General features: G+C 45.1%; 1 protein-coding gene across 1 annotated transcript in view; it reads left to right on the forward strand.

Moving 5' to 3' along the window:
• Nucleotides 1-15,298, forward strand: part of WWTR1 (WW domain containing transcription regulator 1) — a 91,188-nt gene that overhangs the window by 47,739 nt on the left and 28,151 nt on the right. Inside the window, exon 2 of the mRNA XM_082224513.1 lies at nt 7,212-7,348. Coding sequence (XP_082080639.1) covers nt 7,212-7,348 — 137 coding nt within the window. The remainder of the gene's footprint in view (nt 1-7,211; nt 7,349-15,298) is intronic.

Consider the following 15,298-nt stretch of genomic DNA (forward strand, 5'->3'; position numbering starts at 1 on the left):
TTCCCTCCTTACAGCTGTCGCTGTAGCTGTTTGGTTGAACGGCTATGGGAGGGGGGGGAGAGGTGACAGAGATTTAGCCTTTCACTTACCCAACCCTCAGCTGTTCAGCCAAGCATTGGGGGGCCGGGCAGCTTCGCCTCTCCCCATAGCGTGAGGGAGAGAAAGAGGGGTGCTGCTGTTGCTCCACGGCCCCCTCCCAGCTATGTTGAACATAGCTCAGTCTTCTTCAGTCTGTTTTGGCATGTCTCCACCACCTCCCCTTTATCACCAGTTACCGTATTTTTTGCACCATAACACTCACTTTTTTCCTCCTAAAAAGTAAGGGGAAATGTCTGTGCGTGTTATGGAGGGAATGCCTACGGGTGGCATGCCTACGGATTTTCCTCCTCTAAAAGCTACGTGCGTGTTATGGTCGGGTGCGTGTTATAGAGCGAAAAATACGGTATATGGAAACATAGGGAGCCGCCTTATCCCAAGTCGGACCATTAAAGTACATTGGTCTACTACACCTACTGTCAGGGTTTCAGCGGCCCGGTTTGGGTTCTGGTCCTGTTGGCATAACAGTAACCGCCCTGAGATCTCCAGGTGTAGGGCAGTATATACAATTAATAATAATAATAATAATAATAATAATAATAATAATAATAATATCTGCTCAGGCTCTTCTCCAGATGCTTTCTTTATCAGCGGCAAGTTGTACAAGAGGCAGGGCCTTTTCAGTAGTGACCCCCTCATCAGGGAATGTCCTTCCCAAAGATGACGACGGTGATATTTATTTATTTATTACATACATACATACATACATACATACCCTGCCCATCTGTCTGGGTTTCCCCAGCCACCCTGGGCGGCTCCCAACAGAATATTAAAAACATGACAAAACACAAAACATTAAAAACTTCCCTAAACAGGGTTGCCTTCAGAGGTCTTCTAAAAGTCAGATAGTTATTTCCTTGACATCTGATGGGAGGGCGTTCCACAGGGCGGACGCCACTACCAAGGAGAGGCCTGCGTATGGTGCAAGTTTTTTGGAGTCAGGCCAAATTTTATTTTTTATTTTTCTAATTTAACCCATCTTCTACAAATCCTGGTCTGCTGAGGTGGTATTATTATTATTATTATTATTATTACATTTACATTACAGTGCAATTTAGTTTGCAAAATTGTGTTGTATGCTACCCTGAAATCCAAATAGGATGAAGAGTAGTACAGAAATGTTTTGATAAATAAATGAATGAATTCACTAATAGAGGGAGCGCCGAATATTCTTTTGTGACGAATAAAATGACAATAGGATGTTTTTCAGAATCTGCATTCTAGTTTAAGGATGTCAGAAGCTGCAAATAACTTTGCAGTAAGGTACTCTTGCATCCTGTCATTGTTGTTTTGAGACCCATCTACTGGCCTTCACTTACCTGGCCTAGAAGCCCCTTTTTGAGAACCACACGCTCCTGTTTGCAACCAGGAACTCTGACAGAAGCCTGACACGCCTGCAGAGCAGATTTGCCTAACCTGCTGCTGACACAATGCTTGCGGATTGCTGTCACCAACCAAACTTCAGGATTTACCTGTCTTAAGCTTTCCGTAAGCTTATGCGAATATTTTCTTCTCTCTTAAAGTTTGCCATGAATTATGCTGGGTTCGTACTCCCCCCTCCCTGTTTTTACCCCGCTAAAGGATTTAATCCCTACAAATGTTTGCCTTCTTTTTCAATCAATAATGTGGCAGTTTCGTATTGCTTCAGTGACCTCTCTTTTTCAGAGACACTGGCATGTCCTGGTTCCAGCAGACTTTGAATCAGGGGTGGGGAACCTTTCTCACCTCCGGGGCCACATTCCCCACTGAGCAGGCTAACAGAGGCCTCATTCCTGTGGCTGTAGGGATAAGAGGCAAAAGTGGCCAGAGCAACAAATGTGAATTTTAGCTTGGTACAGTAGACCTTGCACTCACACAACCAGGCAAGCAAGAAGCATTTTCAGCGTTTAAGGACATATTCCAGCTAGGCAGAAATACTCAGGGTGTGTGCATGATAATGGTCAGATTTTGGGTCAAAATCTGTACATTCACAAACTGAAGTTGGTTTTACCCGATGTACCGATTTTGATTATAACTGTGTATAGAATGCTTACTTTCGCCAAAAAAAGCAAGGAGCAATTATTCTACGTGTCTGAATACATGGATAGTGAATGGCTCTCTTGAATCCAAGTATAAAAAGACTCTCTCTCCTTTTTTTCATACTTGCCTCAGCTTTCTTGGCCTATAAAAAGCCTTAGACATTTTTTTCCAGGGATAGCTGAAATTTGGGGGCTAATTATAAACCAGTCTTTAAAAATAAATAAGCAGCTTTCCGCACCTTATGAAGTTAAGCCATGTTTGCTAAGTGCAGCTTTCCCTTGAATTCCTTGAACTAGGAGCACATTTAGATGTATCTCAGAGTGAGGCCGCCCCTCCAAATAGATTCCACCTCCATGCTCTTGAATGAAGTTGAAATGCTTTTCCTTCGCCAGGATGGCACCAGAAGGGCAATCCAGGGCACTCCCTGGCTTCTAGCTTCAGGCAGTTTGAACATCTCATGTTTGCATAGAACATTCCTCTCTCTCTTGTGCAGCTGCAGAGTTTCAGATTTATGCACCCTGCACCTTTTGATCAGTTTTTCAGGCAGCGTCGAATACCTTCTCTTGCACCGTTTGGCATATTTGAGTCCCTGTTCCCTCTAGTTGAGCTCTGCATCGTATCTGGAAATCTCTGCAGCAATGCCCAGTTACTTGTTTCTGTCTGTTGTGCAAATTTGTTGGAAGTGAGCGCTCTGTGGATGCAAGCGTGGTCATTGATTGATTGACTGCAACACCAGGTAATGACTCTCACATTGGGAAGAGGCACCGTGGTGCAAACACCACACTACAGATAGTTTTCTTCACCTCCCAGGACTTTTCAGGGAAGGCAGTTTATGTGCTTAACTATGAGTCACTCTGTTGACTAATCGAGTGAGGAGAGATTGAGCGATGCCCGTGCATGTGAAACTTCAAGAATCATTGCTTACATGCTTTCAAACTTTTCACGAGCTCAACAATTGGAAGCTCAACAATTACGTGTTCGAGGTGGGGTGTTTGAAAGCTAAAGTTCTGAGGAGCCCAGTATACCTGACAGAGAGTGTTGGACAAGAAGCTGGGAGATGAGGGTTCAAATCCCCAATCAGCGTCGAAGATCACTGGGTGGCGTTGGTCACATCCAAACCACACATTTAAAGCCTTCTCCCAAGCAGAAGGAACCGCTCAACAGCCTTAACCACCTACAGTTCCTAGGAGTCTTTGGGGGAAGCCATGACAGTCAAACTTGGAACATCTCTCATTCCAACAACCTGAAATCTATCTCTGTGTTTCATGGGTCCGTTCTTGCTTTTTTCTTTCTGTGTGACCTCAGCTTCAGTACAGTGGTACCTTGGGTTAAGAACTTAATTCGTTCTGGAGATCTGTTCTTAACCTGAAACAGTTCTTAACCTGAGGTACCACTTTAGCTAATGGGGCCTCCTGCTGCTGCCGCACTGCTGGAGCACGATTTCTGTTCTCATCTTGAAGCAAAGTTCTTAACCCGAAGTACTATTTCTGGGTTAGTGGAGTCTGTAACCTGAAGTGTCTGTAACCCGAGGTACCACTGTACTTTGTGCTGTTTTGCTTCCTTATTCCCCCACCCCCAGTAGCTAAGGAGGGACAGGAAGCAGCTGGCAGGGCTCAGCCTTTCAAATCCCTTCACAGAAAACAGGGGCATTTCCAGTGGGTTTGGTCCAGATTACATGAAGGGTTAGAGTATTGGCTGGCAAAGAGGAGCAAAACAAAACACCAGGCTCTGCGGTTCCTTTCATTCTCAATTGGTGAGCAAGAAAGCAAATGCTGCAGCAAGGGAGTGCTGTGTGACAAATGTGTTTCCCAAAAGAGTAGATATCACTTGGCGCTGTGACATTTACAGCATGCCAGCAACCAGGGGTGGGGGCAGGAAGAGGCTATTGCCGAAAACAATGGCTGCTTTTAAAGTGGCAGCGTTGTTAAAATAAGCCTTCGCGTTTGCTCCCTCTAGCATTTATTGGAGGTAGGTCTAGTATTTTGGACCTTGCCCAAATATTGATTGATTTTACTTATACTGTATGTCGCTTTCCCACAACAAGCTGTGCTACAGCAAACATTCAATACATCAGAACACTGGAAATACATACTGTATATACAAAACACAGAGCATGTTAGTAAATTCAAAATAACAAAAATCAGCCATTTAGCAAACACAGAATAAATCCAGTATTACAACAACAACAACAACAAAAATCTAGGCTTGACTTGCATAAATACAAGGCAAAAATGAAAGTTAAACGACAATAAAGTTTCATAAATGCAGTTCAGTGGGGAGGAGTAGATGCCATACAGCGGGCATACAGGCTAGATGACATAGGCTCTCGCATTTCTCCTCCATTTGCAGCAAAATTCAAATGGCAGGGTGGGCAATGATGGCAAGTCTTTTCCGCAGCCTCCTGGAAGTACCAACAGCTGGTGCAGGTCTTATTGCAAATATGCAGGTGAAACAGTAAAACAGTGCTCACCGTTTTTTAAGGCCCATCAGCATATTCGGGTTCTAGGCACCACACCCTCTGGTCACTTATCCCTTCAGATGAGCCCCATACCAAACGACAGAGAGAAAGTATCTGCATACTCACATTATTTCCCCCTAGGGATTGGGGTGAAAGTAAAATCTACTAGAATTAATCTAAGCCTTGGGGAACAGGTAGAGCTGAACGAGGAAGTAGGGAAAGCATTGCTCTTCCAGCTTCCTCCTTAATTTCTATGTGCTTTTCTTGGGGGGACGGGGGCGTTCAGATCCTTTGCGGGCACCATGGGAAGACGTCAAGGGTACCATTGTGCACACGGGCACCCTTGTGGTAAAAGGTTCAGCTACATTTTGGACCTCAGGAAGAAAGTTGAGTTTTGAATGGAGGTGCTAAATTGGATTTTAAACAGCTTCCGTAACTGAGTTTGGTGATTTACAACTTGCAGGCAAGTTGTATGTTTTCAGTAACGTTCCTGATTTCTCCTAAAATCCCAAGCGTGTCACTACCTGCAGCTTTTATCTTTTTTATGCAGGAGAAAGGAGAGTACACTTATATCTGCTTAATTACTGGCTAAAACTAGTATGGCAAAAGAATATGGTGAAACACTGCAATATGGAGACTGTTGTATGTGCATCAGCCCTCAATGAATGGAATTTAAGTGTAAACCTGTCTTTACGTTTTGAAACTACCAGTTTATCCATTCATTTCAGAATTTGGTTTTTGGATAGGAGCTCCCAGGTTCAGTCCTTGGCATTCCCGTTTTGGGGGCAAACACTTAAATTTGAGCAAGATCTCCTCTCAAGAATCAAGGGAGCTTCTGCCAGTCGGTCATTGCTGAGCTAGATGATAAAGTCTGTGTGTGCATGCGCATTCCGATTTAACAGTTGGATTTCTGATTCTAAGAAATAGTTTGTGGGGAAAATATGGGCATGGCTCATTTAAGGCACTAAGACCAAATGGGCAACCAAGGAGAGCTTCATCGCAATTATTCTCATAAACATGCCTTTGGGAACCTATCCTTTGCCAAATTTGTAAACTTTATCCAGCAGTCAAATAGATATTAATCTACTCTCATTTCTGCTAGAAGCATTCTCATTTAAGGTCATAATGTGGGTGGCGCTGTGGGTTAAACCACAGAGCCTAGGACGTGCTGATCAGAAGGTCGGCGGTTCGAATCCCCGCAATGGGGTGAGCTCCCGTTGCACGGTCCCTGCTCCTGCCAACCTAGCAGTTCGAAAGCACATCAAGTGCAAGTAGATAAATAGGTACTGCTTGCTCCGGCAGGAAAGTAAACGGCGTTTCCATGTGCTGCTCTGGTTTGCCAGAAGCGGCTTAGTCATGCTGGCCACATGACCTGGAAGCTGTACGCCGGCTCCCTCAGCCAATAAAACGAGATGAGTGCCGCAACCCCAGAGTCGGTCACGACTGGACCTAATGGTCAGGGGTCCCTTTACCTTTACCTAATACAGTCGCACCTTGGAAGTCGAATGGAATCTGTTCCGGAAGTCCATTCGACTTCCAAAACGTTCGGAAACGAAGGCACGGCTGCCGATTGGCTGCAGGAAGCTCTTGCAGCCAATCGGAAGCTGCATCAGACATTTGAGTTCCAAAGAACGTTTGCAAACCGGAACACTCGCTTCCGGGTTTGCGGCGATCGGGAGCCAAAACGTTCGATTTGCAAGGCGTTCAGGATCCAAAGTATGACTGTACTGAAAGAATCGCTCACAGGTTATTTTCACAAGGGAACTCTTTCAGCCCAATATATTATTCAAGTCTTCATTCTGAAATGAGTCAAAATCAGAGGGAAGGGGGCGGCAGCTTGGGAAGCTAAAGAATACAGGAAAGGCAAACATTGCATGGTGTCATACAAAGGGAGAATGAATTAGTATTGAAGGAAACCTTGAAGTGAGGAAGTGAGTCAGTCGCTGGAAGGAAGGGCATGTGAGACGTACAAAGTGAAAGTGACCTGGAGCTGCAAAGTTTGAAAATGTAGGGTAAAGGTGAAACCAAGCTTCGAATTACTTGTAAAAGTTGTGACAGTGTATATCTTTTCATATTCGAGTGTATATCTGAGAAGTCATATTCGAATGACTTCTATTTTTTTTATTCATAAGGCATTTACATTTACATTATTATTATTATTATTATTATTATTCATAAGGCATTTACATTTACACAAAGCAACCCAACATAATATTAGGGGAAATGAAGATAACACGAGAGAAGGATAGTGGGGGAAGAATGATCAGAGTACAAAGGCATATGGTATAATAATAATAATAATAATAATAATAATAATAATAATAATAATAATATCATCTTTATTGTCATTGCCCCCTCTCGGGGACAACGAAATTACTTAAACTGGGGTTTCCCAAACTTGGGTCTCTCTCCAGCTGTTTTTGGACTACAACTCCCATCATCCCAAGGTAGCAGGACCAGCGGTCAGGGATGATGGGAATTTTTTGGATACTGATAAATATTACAGTTGTAAGACCTAGCAAAAGTTAGGGGGAATGGCTGACATCCACAGATGGACAATCGGAGCTCTGGGTCATATTTGTGACTGAAATCTCCCCAGTTCCTCTCAGCCTAAAATGCCTGCGTTTCTGTTTTGCAGCCATATAGAGAAGATTACGACGTGGCAAGATCCTCGAAAGACCATGACCCAGCCATTGAACCACATGAGCCATCATCCTTCAGCCGCTTCTACCCCTGTATCGCAGAGATCCATGGCAATGTCACAGCCCAACCTGGGTGAGTAACAGGATGTTCAGAAAGGGCATTGGACTCTGTGCAAACAGCAGCACGATTCCAAAGAATGAAAAGCTTCCCCTTTGATGGACACTCAGTATGACAGGTGGGGGGAATGTTGCCTAACTACTTATGATTCATAAACTGATGTATTTTCCCTTCTGGGTTAAGGCCTTTATTGGGAGGCAGTGAGGGTGATATCAGAGGGCCCACCTCCCCTTGATAGCTGTTCCTGGAAGTCTTTCTTGGTATCAGGTCATAGTAAATATGCACACCCTCCAACAGGTTTCTGATGAAAATAGGGACAACCTATCTAATAATAATAATTATAATTATAATTATAATAATTTTAAACTATTTATACCTCACCCATCAGACTGGGTTGCCATTCTGGGCAGGTTCCAACATATAAAAAAGCATAATAAAACATAAACATTAAAAAAAACTTTCCTATACAGGGCTGCTCAGATGGCTCAGGGGGTCAGATAACTCCATACACTCCAACATTTCTTCAATGAAAATAGGGATGGCCTAAGGGAAAGTGGAAGGGACGCGGGTGGTGCTGTGGGTTAAACCACAGAGCCTAGAACATGCTGATCAGAAGCTCGGCGGTTCGAATCCCCGTGACGGGGTGAGCTCCTGTTGTTCGGTCCCTGCTCCTGCCAACCTAGCAGTTCAAAAGCACGTCAAAGTGCAAGTAGATAAATAGGTATGGCTCCGGCAGGAAGGTAAATGGCGTTTCCGTGCTCCTCTTGTTCACCAGTAGTGTCTTAGTCATGCTGGCCACATGACCCAGAAGCTGTACTCTGGCTCCCTCGGCCAATAAAGCGAGATGAGCGCCGCAACCCCAGAGTCGGTCACAACTGGACCTAAAGGCCAGGGGTCCGTTTACCTTTAAGGGAAAGTGAGACATTCCAGGATCAAATCAGAAACTGCCCCGGCTTCTATAAATCAGACACGTCCCTGGAAAATAGGGACACTTGGAGTTTCTGCTATGTTTTACTTGGATAGAGAAACCACATTAACTTGTGAATGGATGGTATGCATAACCATATGCAGATAACTTGGGAGTTCTTCAAGTTCACTTTGTGGATCTGTGTTTGGATTTGCAACGCCGAACCAAATGAGTGTTATTTGTGCTACGATAAACTTCCTTTCTTTTTGCTTTCTCCTGGCAACTATCTCAGCAACTTTTATCTGGAGCATAAAGGGGGAGTGTGGGATTGCTCTCTGAGTCACTGGACAGTGGCAAATGCATCATGAGAATTAAATATAAAGAATAAACCTGAGTAAACCCCCGAAGGCTAGGGGACAATTAAGTGAGTCATACCAAATGGTAATAGTGAGCCTGCTTCCTGCAATATCCTAAGGATCAGAGTGAGTAATACATTGTTAAAAACTGAAATTAACACTCTTCTTGCTTAACGCCAGTCATGACATAGTTGCCTATACAGAGGTTTTAATTGGCCTAATAAAACATAGTAAAAATGGTAAGCCCCCAGTGGAAGAGAAAGCCCATAATTGACAGACCCTCACCCCTGAGATGCACCTCTCGGCCTCCCTGAACAGATTAGTGAATGTACTTAAGATACTACTTGCATACTTCTTTGCAAAGTGGGTCTCTTTAGAATCACCTCCCCTTTGAATTAGACTGATGGCACTGTGGTGTCTGCTAAAAATGAATTTTTCATAGGCCAGTTGACTGTAATAATTCTCCTGCTCATATGTAACCCTAAGCCAGACCATGGTTTAGTATGAATTAGCAAATATACAGACTCGTGGAAAGAAGATTGCAGCTGTTTTTCTTTTCTTTAGTGGTTTTCTTGCTGTGCTATGCTGAGTGACGCCATGGTTTGGCTCAGTATATCATCTGAATTCAGGCTCATGGTTTACCTCTCTCCAGACAAACCACGAGCTGTAACCTAGGTGTGGCCAGGTATTTGGGCCTAATGTTGGCTGCTATTGTGTTTATTCTTTTAAGTTTTAACATACTTTTAATGTTTTTTGTACATTGCCTTGTGATGTTTACAGGAAAAGCAGTACAGAGATTGTTTTAATAAATAAATAATACTGACCGAAGTGTTAAGACCATTTTAAGAGATTATGACAGAAAATCGCAGGGTATTTTTTAGCAAGTGGAATGCAATATGCTTCAGATTATATGAGACAAAACTAACCAAACTAAGCAGATGAGGATGTATTCAAGTTTTTAGACAAATGCAAAGTTGTTATTTTAAATTAGTGGATATCAATGCAGCATTTGAGCAAATGAGATTGGGGAAGACTATGCTATAATTCACATAGGGCTCTGGTTGGTTGGTTGGTTGGTTGGTTGGTTGCATGTAGAGTCCCATGCATACTCAGGTTAGACAATGCAGTTACAAACTGCGATTCCAAGTGCACAGGAAGCCTGATGGAGAATGCTTCCTGAATGGTTTGCCTGTTGTCTTGCAGCCTGGGCCAATGTAGTCATTGAGAATGTGAGAAGAACCTACTGGATTAGCCAGTGGCCCGTCTAGTTCAGCTTCATGATCTCCCAGTGGTCAACCAAATGCCTATGGGAAGCCCAGAAGCAATTTCTGAGTGCAACGGCATTTCATCACATGAGCGTGCTTATTTGAAAAAAGAAGTGACTATCTCTTTATTAATCATAGCAGTTACAACCCTGTTCACATTTACCCAGAGTAAGTCCAGTTGAATTCAGTTGGAGCTTCTTTGAGTAGTGTCAGGGAACTGACATCGGAGGGAGAGGTGAAGGGTTGGCTCCCAGATGATGCTGGCGAAGGACCCAGCAGCAGGGGGAGAAACAGCTCAGTAGAGGAGGAAGCCAATCAGCGCAACACCAGGGATAAAGGGGGGCAGACGGGGGAATTGGAGAGAGGGCTCCAGGACTCTTCACTGGACATCAGTGAGGAGAGCCCAGGTCCTCCGCTACCCACGCCTTCCCTGCGCAGAAGACTCCCGCGCAGTGAGAGGAGGAGGAGACTGGGTGTCAAACAACTTTTTTGTTGGAAGAGGTTCAAGAAACACCCACTGACGGATTCTGCCAGTGACTGAGGCAGCCACGATGAGAAGGGGCTGTGCAGTCAGAAAGGTTTAACAAGGCAAATTAACCGAGAAAGGCACCAGTTTACGCACGAGTAACTCATACCTATTACAAGTAGATATGCATATAATTGCACTGCACGCTTTTATTTCGGGAATCATAATTCTATGTAAAATCAGGATCTGAACTGGATTTTTAAAACCCGATTAAGAGGGAACCTGATTAGCATTAACCATGGTTAATACCTACATGGATGTGACTACTAAGGTAGAGATAAGGCTGACAAGGGAAGAGGAGATTCATGCTGGCAGTGGGGGACCACAGCATGCATTCCCAGACATTGAAAACTGCCTTATACTGGATCAGACCGTTGGTCCATTGGTCTACTCTCAGTGGTGGTGGCTCTACAGATAGGGGACACTTCCAGCTCTAGCTGGAGATGCCAGAATTGAGCCTGGGACCTTGTGTATGCAGAACCTGTGCTCTACTGCTGAATTATGTTTTGTCTCCTAATTTGCAAATTCTGGTTTTCAGAGCACCGGTGTTTGCAGTTCAGTGGCAGTAAGACCCATTTCCCCCTGGCCGTATCCCAATGCTGTAAAATCTGTTTCGTTGAGTTCATGTCAGGTATTTAAGCAAGCAGATTTTTGGAACGCTGCTTGAGCCCCGAAGCCAGTTCTCTTGTGCCAACATCCCACCAGACAACACAAGCAGAATGGAAACTGGATAAGAAGTCAAAACCACCCTTCTGGCAATAGCTGGTTCAAAACCTTTTAGTGAAAGCAGGCTACACCTCTGTCTGTTGCCCTCGCGTTATTCAGCACCAGAGGAATTAAAAAATTCTTTTGAAGTTGTGCCATGAACAAGGTGGGGGCCTAGTTTTTTTCCAGGTCTGTGTCCTGGCCTGCACTTCCAATTACAAACACGTGTGTCTGTGTGTGTTTATCTTGCACTGCTTCCGATGATGAGATGGAAAGTTTGGCTCTTCCTGTATGGTGTGTTGCTTTTGCTTTATATCTCCCCTGCATCTATGTTTGCAGGGAAGCACACAAAAGTACCTGTGGAGGGTCTATCAACAATAATGCAACTAAACGGTAGTAACACTGTAGATAAGTCTTGAGGTAAAAAATGATTGATTGCCTGGTTTTGCTTCTCCCATTGCTATCTAGTCTCTGACTCATGCCGTAGATTTATGAGCTAAAGATCTCATATTCCCAGCTCAATATTTCTGAGATCTCTGCCGGTGTGTGTTTATCTCTTGTGTTTCTTCAGGGTGTATTGACGTCTAGTGCTTATGGCAGGACCATCTTCTTAACTGCGTGCATTCAATTTACAATCCATAATGATACTGGCACTGTCTTACATTGGGTCTAGATAGATTCCTTCTCCTAATATGGTTATATGCAAAGAACAGTTTCCCAGACTATAAGAAGATGTGTGTCTTGTTGTTGTTTTTTAATTAAAAAAAACCACCTGTGTGGTGAAAGTATTCCTTCTTAAAGAGAAAAATGGTATAGGAACACCAGAAGAGGTTGCCAGATCACATCAGTGGCCTATCTTGTCCAGCATCCTGTTCTCACAGTCGCCAGGCAAAGGACTATGAGAAGCCTGAGGCATACTACCTCTGACTGTGAAGGGAGAACACTAGCTGGTAGCCATTGATACTTACCCTCCTTGAATTTGTCTCAACCTCTTTTAAAGCCATCCAAAATGGCGGCACTCACTACTTCCTATTGGAGCAAATTCCATAGTTTCTCTATGGAATGGTCTGTTCCTTTGAAAACGAGAACAAACTTTACAAGTCCGCAAATAACTCCTGATGCAGAGAAACACAACAGCGCAGGCCTGGTGATCCCAGCAACTCTTCCCAGTAGGTCTTGCCCCAATGAAACAGTTGCAAGCGATGAAGGTCCCCACCTTCCCACCACTCTCTCCTCGGCTCCTCCTTTCCCAAATAGTCACAAACTGTGTTTGCCCACGACCCATCTCTGCCCTGCTCTTTTCATTTCTCTGCATGTTCTAGGAGATCTCGTGGGAGGGGAGCTGGTTGCAGCAGGAGAAGGTGACTCCTTGTCTCCTTCAGCAGCCTGCCATATCTGTGTCTCTTGCCCCCCCCTTCTCTCCAGCTTCTACTTCTGCCTCTGATTCTGGACTGCTCTCTGCCACAGCCTCTTCCTGCTCACCAAACCCTCTTGTGCCTTCAGCTTCTGACCCCTTCTCCTCCCAGTCTGCTAACTCCTCTCCTTCTGACCATTCGTTGTCTTCCCACCAACAATCCCCTGGCTCTGAGCCTTCTTCCCCTGGGGGTTCCCCTGGGTGCCTCCCACCGCTCCTCTGCCTCCAGCCAATCCATGACAGAGCCTTCCAATGGCCATGTGTCAATGGTGGATGGCGCCAGTGGTTAAAGTGGGCGGAACCAATAGTTTAAATGTTAACTTAGTGCAATAAACTAGTTTCTACCCACATGCACCTCTGCATCCTCCAGGACACGGGTGGCGCTGTGGTCTAAACCACTGAGCCTCTTGGGCTTGCTGATCAGAAGGTTGGCGGTTCAAATCCGCACAAAGGTGGTAAGCTCCCGTTGCTCTGTCCCCGCTTCTGCCAACCTAGCAGTTTGAAAGCACGTCAAGTAGATAAATAGGTACCACTGTGGCAGGAAGGTAAATGGCCAGTAGCAGTTTCATCATGCTGGCCACATGACCCGGAAAGCTTTCTGTAGACAATTGCTGGCTCCCTCAGCCTGAAAAGTGAGATGAGCAGCACCTTTGACTGGACTTAACTGTCCAGGGGTCCTTTACCTTTACCTTTACGCTGTATCCTCCAAGCAGACCTTTGGAATGCAGAGCAGATTCTCTGCTGCTGAGCCATGGCCTGTGTACCTCCTGGTTTCTTTTCCTAGAGGCCTTGCTGACACCAAAATGTTCCCGTTAATGCTACTTTGCCTTTCCTTCCAGTTGGCAGTTCCGCAAGAAAATAAGAAGAAAGTGCTCCCTCCCCCTTTCTATCCTTTCCACCCGAAAAGGAATTCCGATCTGACCTTCCTACTTGGCAGTCTGCACCATTGGCTTGCCAGACAGGCTGTAGGCCTCTTCAGTTGCTGTTGTGACGTGATTGATGGGCGGCAAGTAGAAAAGCTGGTCTGGTGTTTGAGCTGGATGCAAGGGGTAGAAGTGTCAAAGGAAAAAAGGCCCAGTGAGTTGCCGTTGAGTCGAGAACCATGCCACACTGGTTCTCTGGGACAGCTTTCCATATCCGAGGTATTTTATCCTTTGGCTTCCGCCGGCAGTGTTGAGCTAATGTATCGGCCACTCTTTCTCTGTCAGCCTTCTTGGCACAGCAGAGTAGGATTTTTGGCCTGGTTCTCATGTGCAAATGACAGCAGAGTGGCTCTTTGAAGTGCAGCCACTTGGAGAGAGCTCTGGTTGTGAGCTCCCCTTTAAAAAGAAAAGTCTTATAGTATCTTCAGGACTAGCGGCATAAGTTTCCATGGACTAAAAGCCCACTGTATCAGTTGCATGAAGTGTTCCCCTCTGTTGGCAGATTGCATACACACACAGTAAGGGTGGTAACCAATAAAGTCGTTCTATTCATGCAGGGACACCTTCTAGCACTATGGGCTTGCTGATCAGAAGGTCCCACAGCAGGGTCTTCTTATGGTTCCCAAAGTAGAGAAATGGCTACAGTAAATCCTGCTGTTGAAAAGTTAATTGCTTCATTCACCTGTTAATTCAGGTTTCCCATTTTCCCACACTAAGCCTGTTTAGCTCAACGTCTAGTACACTCCCCCCCCCACACTGCATAAAAGGTAAAGGTAAAGGGACCCCTGACCATTAGGTCCAGTCGTGCCCGACTCTGGGGTTGCGGTGCTCATCTCGCTTTATTGGCTGAGGGAGCCGGTGTACAGCTTCCGGGTCATGTGGCCAGCATGACTAAGCCGCTTCTGGCGAACCAGAGCAGTGCACGGAAACACTGTTTGCCTTCCCGCTGGAGCGGTACCTATTTATCTACTTGCACTTTGACGTGCTTTCGAACTGCTAGGTTGGCAGGAGCAGGGACTGAGCAACAGGAGCTCACCCTGTCGCGGGGATTCAAACCGCCGACCTTCTGATCTGCAAGTTCTAGGCTCTGTGGTTTAACCCACAGCGCCACCCGTGTTCCAGCACTATGGTACTTCCCTGCAAAATCTGCTCCAGAGTTTTGGGTGAACTCCCAGAACAGATCAGGGGACATGTGGAGGAAGGAGAGAGAAAAGAGGTTCCATTGAGCAAGCTGAAGTCCTTGCATGAAGGACACAACTCTGTGGATACAGCCCAAACTGTTTGTGGATGGAGATAGATAGATATACACTAGGGTTGGCATGCGTTCCGAGTTTCCCAGACATAGCCGGTATTTGGCCCTTGTAAACAGCATCCGGGTGGAAATCGCTGAAATGGCCATGAAAATCTGGACGTATGGCAGCCCATGTAGAAAGTGTAGACTTGGGTGAATTTCGTTGTTGTTTTTTTAAAAAAAGCTCAAAACCTCATTATTATTATTATTTGAGATTTAGTGTCCCTTTTTGAAATATGGCAACCCTATATACACATAATCACACACACACACAGGTGTGTGGGGTTAGTGGAATCAGAAGTCCATGAAATGCAAAGGGCACCCTCTGTGACAGCTCCCTGCAGCAGTGTTTTCAAGCAACTGCGTCATGCTAGCGCAAACTGCATTAAAAATGGCTTGCATTATCTTAATGAGAATCGGCGCACATGGCGCTGCTTCACACATAAATGCAATCATGACATAGATCTGCCTCCATGCAGCTGCATTTCAAGTGGCCACCCACACTGCTATTCATGTATGAGGTTTCCCCCCCAGCTAGGATTACGATTTGATGTGCTCGATTCTTGGCTGATAAATAA

Source organism: Podarcis vaucheri (genome assembly GCF_965113315.1).
Source record: "Podarcis vaucheri genome assembly, chromosome: 5".
Lineage (NCBI taxonomy): Eukaryota > Metazoa > Chordata > Lepidosauria > Squamata > Lacertidae > Podarcis > Podarcis vaucheri.